Source organism: Panthera pardus, unplaced genomic scaffold (assembly GCF_024362965.1).
Source record: "Panthera pardus isolate Hobbes unplaced genomic scaffold, ASM2436296v1 HiC_scaffold_17, whole genome shotgun sequence".
In the NCBI taxonomy this organism is placed as follows: Eukaryota; Metazoa; Chordata; class Mammalia; order Carnivora; family Felidae; genus Panthera; species Panthera pardus.
In genome coordinates this window covers 3,831,699-3,849,073 of record NW_026526732.1, presented here as the reverse complement: position 1 = coordinate 3,849,073, position 17,375 = coordinate 3,831,699, and the positions used below count along the sequence as shown (strand labels likewise).

Genomic DNA, 17,375 nt, shown 5'->3' with positions numbered 1-17,375 from the left:
TTGTGTGGGCACCTCCAGGACCACGTGGGGAAAGGACATGCTTGGCGGTCAGCCCGGCTGGGCCCGAGGTGCTCCCATCACGGAGGGGCGGGTGGGGCGGACGACGCAGGGGCCAGCCATCGGTGTAGGAAAGGACCAGGCAGCCCCAAATCTCTTAGTCTGTCCCCGGCTCTGGGTATGTAAAGTCAGGTGGGTCCGTGAAGCATCACAGAGCCCGGCTCCTCACGAGGCAGGAGATCATTTACGTCCTCACTGTTCTTCATGTTCTGGCTTCTGAAATCAGTAGGATTTGCCTACACTACCCAGGGCACAAGGGCAGTGAGAAAAATCTACTTGGTTTGTGTAATAAAGACTTCCAGAAGACTGAAGCTTTAACAGGGAAAAAAAAACTACAAAACTAGTGTTTCTTCGGGGGGGGGGGGGGGTGGGGAATGTTTTGGTGAAGCTGTAATTTCTGTATCTACCTTTGTGATAGAAAATAATACGAAAAACACACGGCATGGCCACTTTAAAAGCATGCTCCTACGAAATTACCGAACCGTCCTGGGGGAACAGGTCAGGGAGCCACGTCCGGAAGGTGCTCCAGACATACAGGGTCTGAATCCACTCGTGTTATTTGAAATGGAGGGGAAAAAAAAAAAAAAAGTGCGTGGACGCCCACCTCCAGGTCGGTGAAAAGCCCGTGGTTGTTCTGGAGTATGGCATACATGCAGTGCGCCACGGTGACCGCGTGTTTCCAGTTGTGGTAAGGAACCCGCCGGTAGTTCTTCTTCACGGACATGATGAAACGACACAACTTTTCAAGCTCGAAGCTGTGCGGAGAAGAGGAGACACTGTTACGACAGAAACCGGTAAAGAGCCGATACGTTCTCGCTAGAGCTCTGGTTTAAACACGTGTGTCTGGGGGCGCCTGGGAGGCTCAGTCGGTTAAGCGTCCCACTCTTGGGTTCAGCTCAGGTCTCGAGCTCACCGTTCGTGGGATCGAGCCCCGTGTCAGGCTCTGTGCTGACAGCGCGGGGCCTGCTTGGGATTCTCTCTCTCTCTGTCTCTGTCTCTCTCTCTCCCTCTCTTTGCCCCTCCTCCGCTCAGGTGCACCCATACCTTCTCCGTCTCAAAATGAAGTAATAAACATTAAAAAAAAGAAACACATCCATCTGTGCCCGTATACACTTGCAACTATGAAAATGTGCACAGTGACTGGGTCCAGGAGCGCCAAAGCCTCTCTCATCACTTCCCTTCTGTTTCTCTGGCTGGTTAAGAGAGGAGGACTCTTTCAGAGCTTCTCATCTGATACACTCACTGGCCCACCAAGGGGCCAGTACCAGAAGGGGCGTGTAGGAGCGTGTCGCTAACTCACTTCACCCTCACGTCCCTGCACTGTGCTCGACAGACAGCAACATATCATCACCCTGCTTAAGGGCATTGTGAGCTAATATTTTCCAAAAAAGCATATTCAGATTCCCAAACTTCAAATATAGCATAGGAATTTCCTAGATGAGTGATTATCCTCTCGAACTATTGTGGTGCACTCAAATTATTAAGTGGCAAACGGCCACGCCAAAACCCTGACACCGTACGTAGAACGATATGACCCGTTTTAAACGTTTTTTTAATGTCTGTTTATTTTTGAGAGACAGAGAACGCACGTGCCAGAGTTGGGGGGGAGGTGGGGAGAGAAAGGGGGGGACCGAGGATCCAAAGCAGGCTCTGCGCTGACGGCAGAGAGCCCGACAAGGGGCTCGAACTCACAAACCATGAGGTCATGACCCAAGCCAAAGTTGGATGCTTAACTGACTGGGCCACCCGGGCGCCCAATGATACGTTTTTATTATGCAACATTGTTATTATATTTTATTTTCATATTTCATGTGTTTCTACTTATTTAAGGCCCTACCAACTCTCTCAAGGAATTTAAGGCAGCTTAAAATAAAAGCACATCAATATAGAACAAGGTTCTTTGAAATACCAGGAAGATGAGAGTCTATAAAACTTCTAAAAATATATAACCTTTACTCTTCTCCACTGAAGATTGTTTAAAAATTAAAAAGAAAAAATGTTTATTTATTTTTGACAGAGGGAGAGAGACAGAGCATGAGCGGGGGAGGGGCAGAGAGAGAGAGGGAGACACAGAATCCGAAGCAGGCTCCAGGCTCCGAGCTGTAGGCACAGAGCCCAACGGGGGGCTCAAACTCACAGAGCACGAGATCATGACCTGAGCCAAAGTAGGCCGCTCAACCGACTGAGCCACCCAGGTGCCCCTCCACTGAAGATTTTCAAATGTCCTTGAAGAATAAGGTAGGTCATTTTTAAGAGTTCCAACTGGTCAAACTCTCAACTGATATCTAAGAAATAAGTGTTGTTAATTACCCTGTGTGCATTCTTTCAAAAGAGCAACTTATAAAAGTCACCAATAAAAGTAGGAGAAGGCAGAGAATTCAATGGCAAAGGAGTGACAATTTAGCTTCAGAGAAACTAAGGGCCTCTATAAGCCACTTTATGATTAAATGAGTGAAAAAGAGAAAAAATTATTCCTTGCATTTTTTTTTAATTACTTGCATTTTAAGTATGTGTTTACGTTGTAAAAAGTTACATGGAAAGTCATGAAAGGTCTCCAGGACAGGCCACAAGAGGGGGAAAGACCCACAGGGAAAGGGAACCACAGTGAAATCACTAATAAAGCACTTGGCAGTGAATTAGGAGACCTGTGTCCTTCACACCTGTTCGAACAGATACAGCATGTAGGTTGAAAGCTGACGCTAAATTTAATGCACATTTTCCAAAGACACACTTGGAAACAGTATGTAATGATGTGGAGAAATAACCCCTACCTCTTCCCATTACACGGCCTAAGGTAATTTTCACCTGTATCTTTATCATCACCTAGTAGAGACACGGTCGTCAGCCAAGGGACAGCCACCCTGGCAAAGAGCTCAGGGGTAGCCATAAGGGAAATCCAAATCCGAAAATCAACTTGTCCAATAATCTCAGCCTTTTTTAATTTAAATATTAAAAAAAGTTATTTATATAAGGCATATTTTCAAATAGTTATCGACCAAGGAAGTGGCCAGGCATGTAGGCAGGGGGAGGGAGAGGTCATATCACTCAAGAGATTAAGAAGGAAGTTTCTGGGTCATTCATACCAGGATGTCCCACAGGACCGATGGACCATGTAGACAAAAATCCCAGGCCACATGTTTTCAAAAGGACCAATGTCAAAGTGGAATCTGAAACGAAAGAACACAAGGCTGATTAGTAAATATAATTAGGGTAAACATAAACACAAATAAAGTAATTTAATTTTGTGTCTTTTAAGAAACTAAAAAACCACTGAGAGTCTAGCCATCTCTCTTCCTGCGTTCTTAGTCACATCTTTGTTGTATTAAATGTTTCCAGGAGGAAATTCCACACATTCCCTTAGGAACTTAGCCCAATATTTAAGCCATTGCTTAATCTTCTATGAAACAATCTCTAAAAAATGATGTTGCGGCCGTTATCAGAGCAATGAGAGCGTACAAGATTAACTTTACTGTGAATCCTACATGTGTTTTACACAACTTACAGACAAGGGGGGAAAACGATTTTTTTTAGAGTGGAAAATCATTCTATCTCCCATCTAAATCCAGAGAGAAACTTCATAAATACAAACATCCAAAGTTATTACCTATTTTCCGTTTGCTAATTTAACTACTAAGATTTAACCCGCACAGACACGGCGGTAAACTATTTAAAAGAAACCATCTTCCTCCAGTTACACTTCTGACGCCACACGTGTGAGTTTTCCACACCCAGCCATTCTCCAACCCTCTGCAGACACCAACCGATGATGCCCTCTAACGCGGTGTACTTCCGACCCCACCGCAGCTAGCGTAGCCTGCGCGGGTCACGGGCTCGGTCCCGCAACACTGCCCTCGACTGCAGGTGCCAACTGTGAGGCCGTCCACCCCTCTGACCATCAGCTATAAAGCTGAGGTTCCCACAACCCCCACCTCGGGTGTTGCAAGGCAGAACGGCTCACAGAACTCAGGGGAGCATCTCACTTACTACTACCAGTTTATTATTAGGGATGCAAGTCAGGAACAGGCAAACGAAGAGATGCATGGGCCACGGCACGGGGGAAGGGATGAGCTCTCAGGCCTCGGCAGGGGCACCACCCTCCTGGCACCTAACGTGTGTGCCAACCGGAAAGCCCTCCGAACCCCTTGTTGAGGGTTTCTGGAGGTTCCATTCCACGGGCACATTTGCTTAAATCGTTGGTCGCTGGTGACGGACTCAATCCCCAGCCCCTGTCCCTTCCCAGGAGGTCTGAGGGTGGGGCTGAAAATTACAACCAACCCCCTAACCACGAGGTTGGCTCCTTGGACAACCGGCCCCCACCCTCCTAGAGTCCTTCAATAGCAGAAACTCAAGTGTGGTCGAACAAGGTTCATTCTGAACAAGAAAAGACACTTCTCTCACTCCGGTCATTCGGGAAACTCAAGGGGTTTAGGAGCTCTGAGCCAGGACCCGGCTCCAAAGAGCAAATATACAGATTTCTTATTCTAGCACAATGTGTATTGTACACAAACCATCAGAGGGTAAGCTGAGGCAAGTAAGAAATCGTAAGAGCTTATTTGGGCAAAAATCTATTCCAACAGGGCAGTGGGAAGCCTGTAGGGACAGGAGCCAGCAGAGACCCCGGTGCGGAAACGCTGCAAAAGCCAAGAAAGGCAGTTGCTGCGGACTGTGGCTTCAGGCCCAGTTGGCTGCCCGTGCCTGGCTGTCCTCGGGGTTTCCATCACGTAGCCTTGAGGCCCTTTGGGTTTGGATTTTGGTTTGCTTACGCCAGCTGCTCCGGCATTTGAGTCACCTCAGTCTGATGGCCTTCTTGTTTAATGAACAGTTCCGATGATAGGGCAAGTGTCAGCTCTGGGTTACTTCTGAAGATCTCTGGTATGTAGCTGAGCGCTGGCTTGCACTTAAAGTTTTAATTTTTAACGTTTATTTATTTTTGAGAGAGAGAGAGAGAGAGAGTGAGAGCAGAGGAGGGGCAGAGAGAGAGACAGAGGGAGATTGCTGGCTTGCACTTAGAATGAACATACATATCATCAGAGGTCCTACCACCAGGAACTCACATATATTAACACAGGATTAGGAAAGAAAATGTGAAAGGTGAACTCATTCTTACTAAATTCTAAAATTTAGTTTTGAAATCTAAAAGTGCACGGAAATAGAAACTTTTAGATCCCTGGTCTTCGACGCCACTTTGAACATCAGGTACCGTCTGCTGTAAAGTAGGCAGAAGACTAACGAGAAAAAGCTAACATCTCAGTTAACCCATTTCAAAATGGCGGTCAGATGTTTTTTCCTAAAGATAAAAGAGGCGTGGCCTTTATTTCCACCTTCCATCACGAGAAGGGGAGTCACGGTGGAAGGGAAAATGGGAACCCACAGAGCACGTGCAACGTGGGGTCCATGACTCTAACTGTATACCCAGTTCGTGTCGGGCGGAATCAAGTTAAAACCGTTCCGGAAGCGACAGGACAAAACACTCACAGTTCGATCTCCTTGCAGAGGCGCACCGGGAGGTTAAAGTGCATGAGGCCTTGCCACTCTTCCGCGGTGCAGATGCTGTGGTAGGACAGCTTCTCCATTGTCACCCGGTAAATGCACTCGGAATGTCGGATCCTGTGATACATCTGGATGGCAAACCCACAAAGTTAAGGGTAAATTAAATGAGCGTTTCAAGTAGTTATGTCACTAAAGGTCAGAATCCGGTACAAAAGAATCAGTCAGAACTATGACTGAAAACACTATTATTATCCATTAACTATGATCGCCATACATTTCCATATACAACGAAGACACCCACACATGTGCCTTTGAAGATACAAAACACCTCAGAGTTTTTTAAATTGTATCTCCATTTTAAAAGGCTTATTAAATTCTGCAATTCTCTCTGGATAGTGAGATTATTTGGTATGTGTGTGGTGGTCCCTTTCTTCTTAGATTCCCAGCCTCCAGTACTGGGAGAAACTCCAACGTCTGTTGTCTCTAGACCACCAAGTCTATGCTATTTTGTTACGGGACCCCAAACACACTGAGACAGAGACTAAATGAGTCAGGAGTTAAGACTGTTTTTCTAAGTCTTCTTTTAAAAGTATTTATCTTAGGGGCACCTGGGTGGCTCAGTCGGTTAAGCGTCTGACTTCAGCTCAGGCCATGATCTCATAGTTTGTGCGTTCGAGCCCCGTGTCGGGCTCTGTGCCGACAGCTCAGAGCCTGGAGCCTGCTTTTGATTCTGTGTCTCCCTCTCTCTCTGCCCCTCCCTGCTTATACTCTGTCTCTGCGTCTCTCTCTCTCTCTCTCAAAAATAAATAAACATTAAAAAATTAAAAAACATATATTTATCTTAATTCTTGGTGACGCCAAAGTCCTCGGGTCCACGGAGTCTCGACAGTGTTTAATCGTGAAGTCCTTTATTAGTAAAAGAATTTTAGAGATGCATATGCCTAATAAACGTATACTCCTTTAGCAATTACAGGCACATACAATGTGTGGATATGTTGTTTATACTAAAATAGAAATTTAAAAAGATAAAAAAATAGAAAGTATGTATTTTTTAATAGTTTATTTTATTACTGTTAATAAGACGTTATTTTATTACTGAAGAAGACTTTTTGTTCTTATTAAACAATCACGTATTTTAAAATGAAAGCACGAATTACAAGTATGCTGTCAGTTGTCAAGCTTTTTCTTTAATAATTCGTGCCACGGTCATGTTAAGGTCTGGGTTCAGTCTGATTTATTTCAATACTTAGATTTTGAGTTACACTATTCGAAAAAGATATGCTGAAAACCACGCAGTTCCATCCAAATGGAATAAACGTAGTACTGGCTGTTCTTAAACATCACACTTGGAGCTTTGTTCCCTAGACACTAATATTTTTGGCTTAAATTCACATAACTTTCTATTTCCCCTGGTGAGGATCAGTTAATCCTGCAAACGAATTAGTTGCATCTTTATATATTATCGAACAGGTTCATTATGAAACTTAAAGAACTCTTCATGGAGAAGAGTTTAGTAAGTTAAAAGCAGTTTCATAAATTAAAATCGTAAAAAAAAAAACAACATTCCATTTTAAAGGAAGAAAGAGAGGTAAAAGGGAATAAAGAAGAAAACAGAAAGCAACAAGACGGGGGATTTATCCTTAAACTTAGAATGTGATAGTTGAAACATTCTGGGTAAAAGGCAAAAACTGCCAGACCGGATAAAAAACAAGACCCATCTTATGCGTTTTACCAAAAAATCCTACCTTAAAAATAAAGACCCAGATGAGGTAAAATGATGGAAATTATATACCATTTAATACCACTCAAAAGAAAGCTGGGGTGGCTGTATTACCATCAGATGAGGTAGATTTTGAGCAAAGACTATTAGCAGGGGTAAAGAAGGATAATTTTGAATGATAAAGGGGGTCGATTTGTCAAGAGGCCATGATGCTCTTAAACGTCAGCTGGTTTTCAACAGGTGCGCAGGGGCAAGGTGGTGCAGAAAGGACAGTAAAGGGGACAGACGGTGCCAGGCCGACTGGACACCCACACGCAAATAAATGCACGACTACCCTCACCTTGCACCCTACACAAAGTTGACTCAAAATGGATCACAGACCTAAATGTAAAACCTACACTTCGAGAAGGAAACATAGGAGGAAATCTTTGTGACTTTAGGTTAGGCAAACATTTCTTTGATACAGTGCTAAACAGCATGATCATAAAAAGAAAACAACTAATAATTGGACTTCTTCAAGGTTAAGAACTGCTCTTAGAAAGAAACTGGTAAGAGAATAACAAGACAAGCCAAACACTGGAAGCGAATATTTGTAAACAACCTACTGATAAATGACTATTTACTTGGCAGCATGAAATACGCAGCTGTCAGACCCAGGGGACCACGGGGCTATCAGCCCGGCTGAGCTTGTGGCTCATGGTTCTGGGATCTGAAGGCCTGTGTAGGAAGACAGACTTGGCTGTACTCTGAGAGAGGATCTGCTGAATTAAGAGCTCTGGGAAGAGAAGAGAAGCCTTAATTTCTCCTCATTGAAGAAATGAAAACTCGACCTGTAGCTTACGTAGCTGGAGTTTCTCAGTGTATACTGCTGACATATAATATTAGAATTTCGGGCTAAAAAAGTAACAAACAAAACTTGTCTAAGAACAACGAACACTTGGGGTACACGGGGAAAGTTACAGGGCCCTGCGCATACTGGTCTCCCACAGAGGAAATAATTCCAGATGAATCTGAGTAAGTACGTAAATATCAAATAAATAAGAAAATGAATCAAAAAATTCAACAAAGGAGAGACCAACACAAGGCCGAATCCATAGATGGGTAACCCTAAGATCTGAGTTAATGAAAGACAATGGAGAGATTAAAAATATACCGTGGGAAAAATGTACCGTTTGGCACGTCACTTCCTATGCCTACAAAGCTACTCTAGTTTACGGAAGCCACAAGCACCAAAAAGGCAAAGGAATGAGAATTATTTTTTCTTGACCAGATCCTAGGGAGATGTGTTTAAGATGCTGTCTTTCTTCAAGCCAGGCCCAAACAAACTATCACAGACAACCCACAAAGAAACCTTTCCACGCTGAGATTTGCAAGTGTGACAATATTATTCTCCAGGCCGTTTGCTTGATGAAAAACCAACAGGGGAGCAGAAAAAAAACACGTACAGACACAAATCTATATTATTTTTGGTGTTATGCTCCTACTAACAAGGATAGTTTAGTTTAGAAGAAAGCAAAGAGAATTAAGTCACAAGAAAAGTGACCCAAGCTGTGTGTCCTGACACGCTTCGTTGTATGGAAAACGGAGATGTCCTGTAAGATTCGCTGACTTCTCTTACTCTGTCAACGTACAGGTTTTCTCTTAGGGTAGGCCTCAAAGCTCCCTCGGTTAGCTCTTTCTTGCTACTTTCCAGTAAAAACTGAGGGAAATACCAATTAAAAAAAAAAAAAAAGCAGCTTAGCCCATGGAAACAACCCCCCAGCTATATATGTAGCAATGAAGTGGGATTTTATGAAACTGACTACGATGACTATTCGCAAAACACAAATATCATGACTAACTAGAGCTAAGCACAAAGGGAGTATTGTTGAGAAACACGTCCTAAGAATCTTACCTACACTACCTGATTTAGTCCTAACGGCAAGCCCGTGCTTGGTGTTATTGCTACTCGTTAGTTTAGGAAATAGACACTCAAAAGCAAACCAACTTTCTCAGGGTCCAAAGTGGGTAAGTTGGAAGTAATGGTCTTAAAATGGCCGGATTTCATTCTTTCTCATTGCCAAGTCGTATTCCATTGTATATATATACCACATCTTCTTTATCCATTTATCGGTGGATAGACGTTTGGGATCTTTCCATTATTTGGCTACTGTTGAAAGCGCTGCTATAAACACTGGGGTACATGTGCCCCTGTGAATCAGTACTCCTGTATCCTCTGGGTAAATTCCTAGTAGCGCTCCTGCTGGGTCGTAGGGTAGTTCTATTTTTAATTTCGGGAGGAATTTCCACACTGATTTCCAGAGCGACTGCACCAGCTTGCATTGCCACCAACAGTGCAAGAGGACTCCTCATTCTCCGCATCCTCGCCAGCATCTGTCGTTGCCCGAGTTGTTAATTTTAGCCATTCTGACAGAGGTGGTATCTCATTGTGGTTGTGATTTGTATTTCCCCGATGATGAGCGATTCTGAGCATCTTTTCATGTGTCTGTCTTGCCATTTTCAACAATGTGGATGGAACTGGAGACTGCTATGCTAAGTGAAATAAGTCAGAGAAAGACAGATGTCGTACGTTTTCACTCATATGTGGAATTTGAGACACTTAACGGAAGACCATGGGAGAGGGGAAGAGGAAAAAGAAAAGAGTTTCAAACAGAGAGGGAGGCAAACCCTAAGAGACTCTTAAATACAGAGAACAAACTGAGGGTTGAGGGGAGGGGTGACGGAGCGGTGGAGGGGCAAATGAGTGATGGGCATTGAGGAAGGCACTTGTCGGGATGAGCACTGGGTGTTGTATGCAAGCGACGAATCATGGGAATCTACTTCCGAAGCCAAGAGCCCAATTTATTGTCATAACTTGACAATAAATTATATTTAGAAAAAGAAAAATATTAAAAATTAAAGTTAACACATTAAAAAAATTAAAAATTCAGCAAATTTTTAATATTGGGGAAGGAATATTCCTTTGGGGAAGGAATAAATGAGCATATCATTTATAAACCTTGTAGTCCTAGAGCCCCCCCCAAAATCTAAGTCCATTAAAACCCATTACCTATACACTTGTAGATTTGGAAAAGGATTAAAAGGTTTCTATTTCGTGTTACCTATTTCGTGTTACCTAAAAGGTGAGGTCTAAGAATTTTTATTCAGTCATTTTTTTCTAAGAGTATTCAAATTAAGGATGTTAGAGGGGGGGAAAGTGTTACCATGTGCCTACAAACAGAGATAGGTAAATTTTAGGTGGGTATTTCTTTTAATATTTATTAATTTATTCTGAAAGAGAGAGAAAGCAAGCAGCCTCCACTCTGTCACTGCTGAGCCCAAGCGAGGCTCGGTCCCAGGAACGGTGAGATCATGACCTGAGCAGAAATCAGGAGTCGGACGCTTAACCAACTGAGTCCAAGCGTCCCTTGGCGGGTATTTCTGAGAAAAGTTTTGTTGGAGGTATGAAAAACTCAAGTGTTGTACCCAACATTCAGTTCATCATCTACAGACACAAATTCAACTTACGCAATTCTCCTCTGAAGTACACCACGAATTATTAAACTTTCTACCAACTTATTCCAAACTATTTGATTCATCCTATCTTAGCCTTCTCATTTACGTTACATTGTCTGTGAAGGTGTTTCCTGAACTTTCCCCCATTCCGGCAAAATTTCACACTCCCTTAGGTACCACCTACTCTGTATCTTGTATAGAAAACTTAAAAACACGCCTTACTGTCTGTCTCTCTCTTCAGCAGTCTCAGGGAAGGGCAGGGTCATGTGAAAGGTCTACCTGCATTCAGACCCTGGCTCGCTCATACACGTGCTGCTGTGTGACCTTGTGCAAATTGCTTAAACTCTGGACGGCTGTTCTTTCTTGTGCCAGATGGAAACGTATTCCTCACTCTGGACTGGTGTCAGACTGTGGTTTTTGTATGTAAAATGTCCAACACAGAACCCGTCATGGAGTAAGTGTCGTACTGAGTTAAGAGTGGTTCTTACTATGATGATCTTACATTCACCGTCCGGGACAGAGAAGATACCCACTGCTTGGCTGGTGAATTCAGGAACGAATACAGGTTACGCCATTTATTAAATCTGTCCCTAGCCAATTGGTTTCGATTCAATAATGATTTTCCCCCCCACATTCCTTTAATGGCAAATGGCTTCTGATCCCAACTGTAAAGATCTAATCTGCTTTAAAGGATTGCCTTCTCTAGGCAGAGGATGGAACAGGTATTATCGCTATCCTGTTGGCTTTCGGCATCGCTATCAAATTATTTACTTGAAAGCATAATATGCGTGACTAAATTAATGAACTCTTTTACTTTTAAAAGAGCTTTCGAGCTTTTTTAAAGTGGTTGTTACCTTTCTGCTAACAGTACGAGCATTATCTATTAATGAGATGGAGACGTTGCCAGTCAGAGGTATGCCCCCTGCATGATACAAGAGGTGTAATCAAAAGGAAGCACGGGAGAGCTGAAGAACAGGAGTGTTCCTACGGCCCATGTGCCCTGCCTCTTGGACAAAACTTTTAATCAAAGACGACTGAGCCAAACAACAATAAGATATGCTGTTCTATTATCACGTTCACTGTTAGAAGCAATTTTCAGGGGCGCCTGGATGGTTCGGTAGGTTAAGCATCTGACGTCACCTCAGGTCATGATCTCCCCGTTTGAGGGTTCGAGCCCCGCGTCGGGCTCTGCGCCGACAGCTCGGAGCCCGGAGCCTGCTTCGGATTCTGTGTCTCCCCCTCTCTCTGCCCCTCCCCCACTTGCACCGTCTCTCTCTCTCTCTCAAAAATAAACATTAAAAAATTTTTTTAAACAATAATAACAAGGAAGCAATTTTCATGTGAACGATTTCAAGAGCGGAAGGATTTAAAAATTTCTAGGACCGACATACTTAATCTGACTCTGTATCAGCGGACCATTAAAAAGTACTTCATCCTGGGGCGCCTGGGTGGGTCAGCCAACTGAGTGTCAGACTCTTGGTTTCGGCTTAGGTCACGATCTCAGGGTTCACGGGTTCAAGCTCCACGTCAGGCTCCATGCTGACAGTGCAGAGCTTGCTTGGGATCCTCTCTCTCCCTCTCCCTCTGCCCCTCTCCTGCTCGCGTGCTCTCTCTCTCAAAATAAACTTAAAAAAAAAAAAAAAGTACTTCGTACTAGTAGCACAAAGCTTTTCACATTTATGACCTTAATAAAAATTTATGTATATCCTCTAGAAACAAATAGAACATTGAGGGAAAGACAAGGAGCCCACAGATGTGATTAATGCTTAGGACAGGGTTTACTACAAGGTGTTTTTCCTAAGCTTCGTATGATGGTTGGGGGAAGAACGCTCAAATGCGGAAGCAAATTTGCTCAAAAAAATCATGTCAGTGCCAGCACGAGGACCGGATTCAGGTCTTAGCCTCTACTCTCGTGGTCTGTGGACCACTCTTTTTAGTTGAAGAAGGTTCTGGAAAACCCCATTGTAAAGAAACCAGCGGCTGTCTTACCGAAACTGGGAACTGTCTTCTTTTTTATTTGGAAGGATTCGTGCTCCAACTAACAAAAGAAGTGTTACTTTAAAGAAGACATGCGAGTTGGTCTTTTTCTGAATAGGAGCACTATTGAAATAAACTCAGCTCCAAGAATCCCTCAGGCGGGAAGGCCAGGAAGGGAAGTGGAGAACAGGAGTCACCCTGGAGCAGGTTCAGATAAAGAGGCTGTTGTTTTGAGTTGGAGAACCTGTCCAAACAATATAATTTTTATAACTTTTAGTGAGAAGAAATATTGCAGTAAAAAAAAAAACCAAAAAACAGTCACAAACTCCACAGAGAGCTGCCACTGCATCACATAGTTTGGCAACTTGCACCGTAAGTAATTTTCTTAAAAAAAAAAAAAAAAAAAAAAAATCAATGGAAAGATAGACTGCCTGTTAACTGAGTCACGACTTTTCAGGAGTGTTATTTTTCTTGTGTAAATTTGGTTTTAGTGTGGTATAAACATTTAATCACGTTTGCACCCGTGTTTTATGATGCAACACCCTGCGGGTTTGAAGACCTTGGGACTTGCCGGGCCAGCCGTTAATAACACGGATGAATCAACTCGGGGTGTTTTGTTTTGTTTTTAAATTAATTTATTGAAACTCATGTTAGTTAACAGACAGTGTAATATCGGTTTCAGGAGAATTTAGTGATTCATCACTTACATACAACAGCCAGGGCTCATCCCAGCAAGTGCCCTCCTTAATGCCCATCCCCCTCCGCCTCCTCTCCAGCAGCCCTCAGCCTATTCTCTGTATTTGGGTCTCTTACGATTGATCTCCCTCTCTGTTTTCATCTTACTTTTCTTTCCCCTCCCCGACGCTCATCTGTTTTCTTAAATTCCACATGAGTGAAACCATATATTTATCTTTCTCTGACTCATTTCACTTAGCATAATACACTCTAGTTCCATCCACATTGTTGCAAATGGCAAGATTCATTCTCTTTGACGTCTAATATTCCATTGTGCGTGTGTACATATGCACGTAGATGTACCCCACGTATTCTTTATCCATTTATCTATCGACAGACATTTGGGCCCTTTCTATACTTGGACTCTTGTGGACAGTGCTGTTATAAACATTGGGTGCGTGTGCCCCTTTGTATCCTTCTGTATACCAAGCAGTGCAGTTGCTGGGTTGTAGGATAGTTCTATTTTTTATTTTTTGGAGGATCCTCCATACCGTTTTCCAGAGTGGCTGCACCGATCTGCATTTCCACCAACAGTGCAAAACAGTCCCCCTACCTCCGCATCCTTGCCAACGTCTATTGTTTCTTGAGTTGTTCACTTTATCCATTCTGACAGGTGTGAGGTGGTGTCTCATTGTTTTGATTCGTATTTCCCTAATGATAAGTGATGTTGAGCATCTTTTTACGTGTCTGTTAGCAATCTGGACATCTTAGGAAAAGTGTCTGTACGTGTCGTCTACCCATTTCTTCATCGGATTATTTGTTTTGTTTTTCAGGCGTTAAGCTTGGTAAGCTCTTTATAGATTTTGGGTACTAAGCCTTTATCCGCTTTGTAATTGGAAAATATCTTCCATTCTGTTGGCTGCCTTCGAGTTTTGTTGATTGCATCATTTGCTGTGCAGAAGCTTTTAATCTTGATGAAACCTCAACAGTTGACTTTTGCTTTTATTTCCCTTTCCTCTGGAGACATGTCTAGTAAGAAACTGCTGTGGCTGAGGTCAAAGAGGGTGCTACCTGTTTTCTCCTCCAGGATTTTGATGGATAGCAATCCATCTTATTAGGTCTTATTAGGTTGGGTCTTATTAGGCCTTATTAGGTTGGGTCTTATTTATTCAAACATAAATCCATTCTGAATTTACTTTTGTGTACGGTGTGAGAAAGTGGTCCAGTTTGATTCTTCTGTATGTTGCTGTCTGGTTTTCCCAGCACCACTTGCTGAAGAGACTGTCTTTTTTCCACTGGATACTCTTTCCTGATTTGTCAAAGATTAGTTAGCCATACGTTTGTGGGTTCATTTCTGGGTTCTCTATTCGTTTTTTTTTTAACCTTTTTAAAGTTTAATTTTGAGAGAGACAGAAACGGCATGAGTGGTGGAGGGGGAGAGAGAGTGGGGGAGAGGGAGAGAATCACAAGCAGGATCTGCACTGTGAGTGCAGAGCCCAACGAGAGGCTCAGACTCATAAACCGGGAGATCATGACCTGAGCTGAAATCGAGAGTTGGACGCTTAACCGACTGAGCCACCCAGGCGCCCCTGGGTTCTCTCTTCTGTTCCACTGATCTAGGTGTCGGTTTTCGTGCCAGTATCACACTGTATTGATGATTACGGCTTTGTAATGCAGCTTGAAGTCCAAAATTGTGATGCCTCCAGCTTTGGCTTTCTTTTCCAACATGACTGTGGTTATCCGGGATCTTATCTGGTTCCATACAAATTTGAGAATTGTTTGCTCTAGCTCTGTGAAGAACGCTGGTGCTATTTTGATAGGGATTGCATTGAAGACATAGATTGCTTTGGGTAGTATCGACATTTTAACAGTATTTGTTCTTCCAATCTACGAGCGTGGAACGTTTTTCCACTTCCTTGTGTCTTCAATTTCTTACATAAGCTTTCTATAGTTTTCAGAGTACAGATCTTTTACCTCTTTGGTTAGGTTTATTCCTAGGTATCTTACGGTTTTTGGTGCAACTGTAGACAGGGTCGATTCCTTGATTTCTCTTTCTGCTACTTCATTATTGGTGTATAGAAATGCAACTGATTTCTGTACATTGATTTTTTATCCTCTGATTTTGCTGAATTCGTGTATTAGTTCTAGCAGCGTTCTGAGGGAGTCTTTCATGTTTTCCATGTAGAGCACCACGTCACGAGCGAAGAATGAAAGTTTGACTTCTTCTTTGCCAACCTGTTGCCTGGTTGCTGAGGCGAGGACTTCCAGTACTATGTTGGACAACAGTGGTGCAAGTGGTATCCCTGTTATGTTCCTGACTTTAGGGGGAAAGCTCTCAGTTTTTCCCCACTGAGGATGATATTAGCTGTGGGTCTTTCATACATGACCTTTATGATGTTGACTTATGTTCCTTCTATCCCTACTTTCTTGGGGTTTTTTATTAAGAAAGGATGTTGTACTTTGTCAAATGCTTTTCCTCCATCTATTGAGAGGATCATATGGTTCTTCTCCTTTCTTTTATTAATGTGGTACATCAGGTTGATTGATCTGTGAACACTGACCCAGCCCTGCAGCCCAGGGATAAATCCCACTTGATTATGGCGAATAATTCTTCTAATGTACCGTAAAGTTCGGTTTCCTATATCTTGTTGAGAATTTTTGCATCCAGGTTCATCAGGAATATTGGACTGTAATTCTCCTTTCTAGAGGGGTCTTTGTCTGGTTTTGCAACCAAGGTAATGCTGGCTTCATAGATAAGTTTGGAAGCTTTCCTTCCATTTCCATTTTTTGCAATAGTTTGAAAAGAAAAGGTATTAACTCTTTTAAATGTCTCGTAGAATTCCCCTAGGAAGCCATCTCACAGGACTCTTGTTTCTTGAGTGATTTTTGATAATTGACTCAATTTCTTTGCTGGTTATGGGCCTGTTCAGATTGTCTATTTCTTCCTGTTTCAGTTTTGGTAGTGTCTGAGTTTCTAGGAGTTTTTCCATTTCTTCCAGATTGTCTAGTTTGTTGGCATGTAATTTTCCACAGTATTCTCTTATAATCGTTTGTATTTCTGTGGTGTTGGTTGTGATCTCTCCTCTTTCATTCACGATTTTATTTTTTTGTGTCCTCTCTTTTCTTTTTGACAAGTACAGCTAGGGATTTATCAATTCTGTTGATGGTTCCAAAGAACTAGCGTTTAGTTTCATTGATCTGTTCTGCTGGGTTTTTATTTGTTGGTTTCCATATCGTTTATTTCTGTTCTAATCTTTACTTTTTCCCTTCTTCTGTTGGCTTTAGGCTTTATTTGCTGCTTTTCTTTAGTTCCTTTAGGTATAAGGTGAGGTTGCATATTTGGGACCTTCTTACTTCTTGAGAATTGCAATGCACTTCCCTCTTAGGACTGCCTTTGCTGCATCCCAAAGGGTTTGGACTGTGGTGTTTTCATTTTCATTTGCTTCCAAGTATTTTTTTAACTTCTTTAATTTCCTGATTGACCCATTCATTCTTGAGCAGGATGTTCTTTCACCTCTATGTATTTGAGGGCTTTTCAAAATTTTTTCTTGTGGTTGATTTTAAGTTTCATAGTGCTGTGATCTGAGAATATGCACGGTATGATCTCGATCTTCTTGTATCTGTTGAGGGCTGATTTGTGACCCAGATGTGATCTATTCTGGAGAATGTTCCAGGAACACTTGGGGAAAAATGTGTATTCTGCTGCTTTAGGGTAAAATGTTCTGAATATATCTGTTAAATCCCTCTGTTCCAGTGTGTCTTTCGCTGTCATTGTTTCCTTGTTGATTTTCTGCTTAGAGGATCTGTCCATTGTTGTAAGTGGGGTATTAAAGTCTCTTACTATCATGGTATTATTAACAATGAGTTCCTATATGTTGGTTATTAACTGATTTGTATATCTGGGTGCTTTCAAGTTGGGGGCATAAATATTTACAATTGTTAGATCTCCTTGATGGATACA

General features: G+C 42.5%; 1 protein-coding gene across 6 annotated transcripts in view; it reads right to left on the bottom strand.

Moving 5' to 3' along the window:
* The window catches only part of PDE10A (phosphodiesterase 10A), a 599,454-nt gene that overhangs the window by 38,754 nt on the left and 543,325 nt on the right, over positions 1–17,375 (bottom strand). For all 6 annotated transcript variants that reach the window (XM_019412750.2, XM_019412748.2, XM_053904295.1 and 3 more), the window contains 3 exons: positions 5,533–5,675; positions 3,141–3,224; positions 662–812 (listed from right to left, as the gene is read on the bottom strand). In XM_019412750.2, coding sequence (XP_019268295.1) covers positions 662–812; positions 3,141–3,224; positions 5,533–5,675 — 378 coding nt within the window. The remainder of the gene's footprint in view (positions 1–661; positions 813–3,140; positions 3,225–5,532; positions 5,676–17,375) is intronic.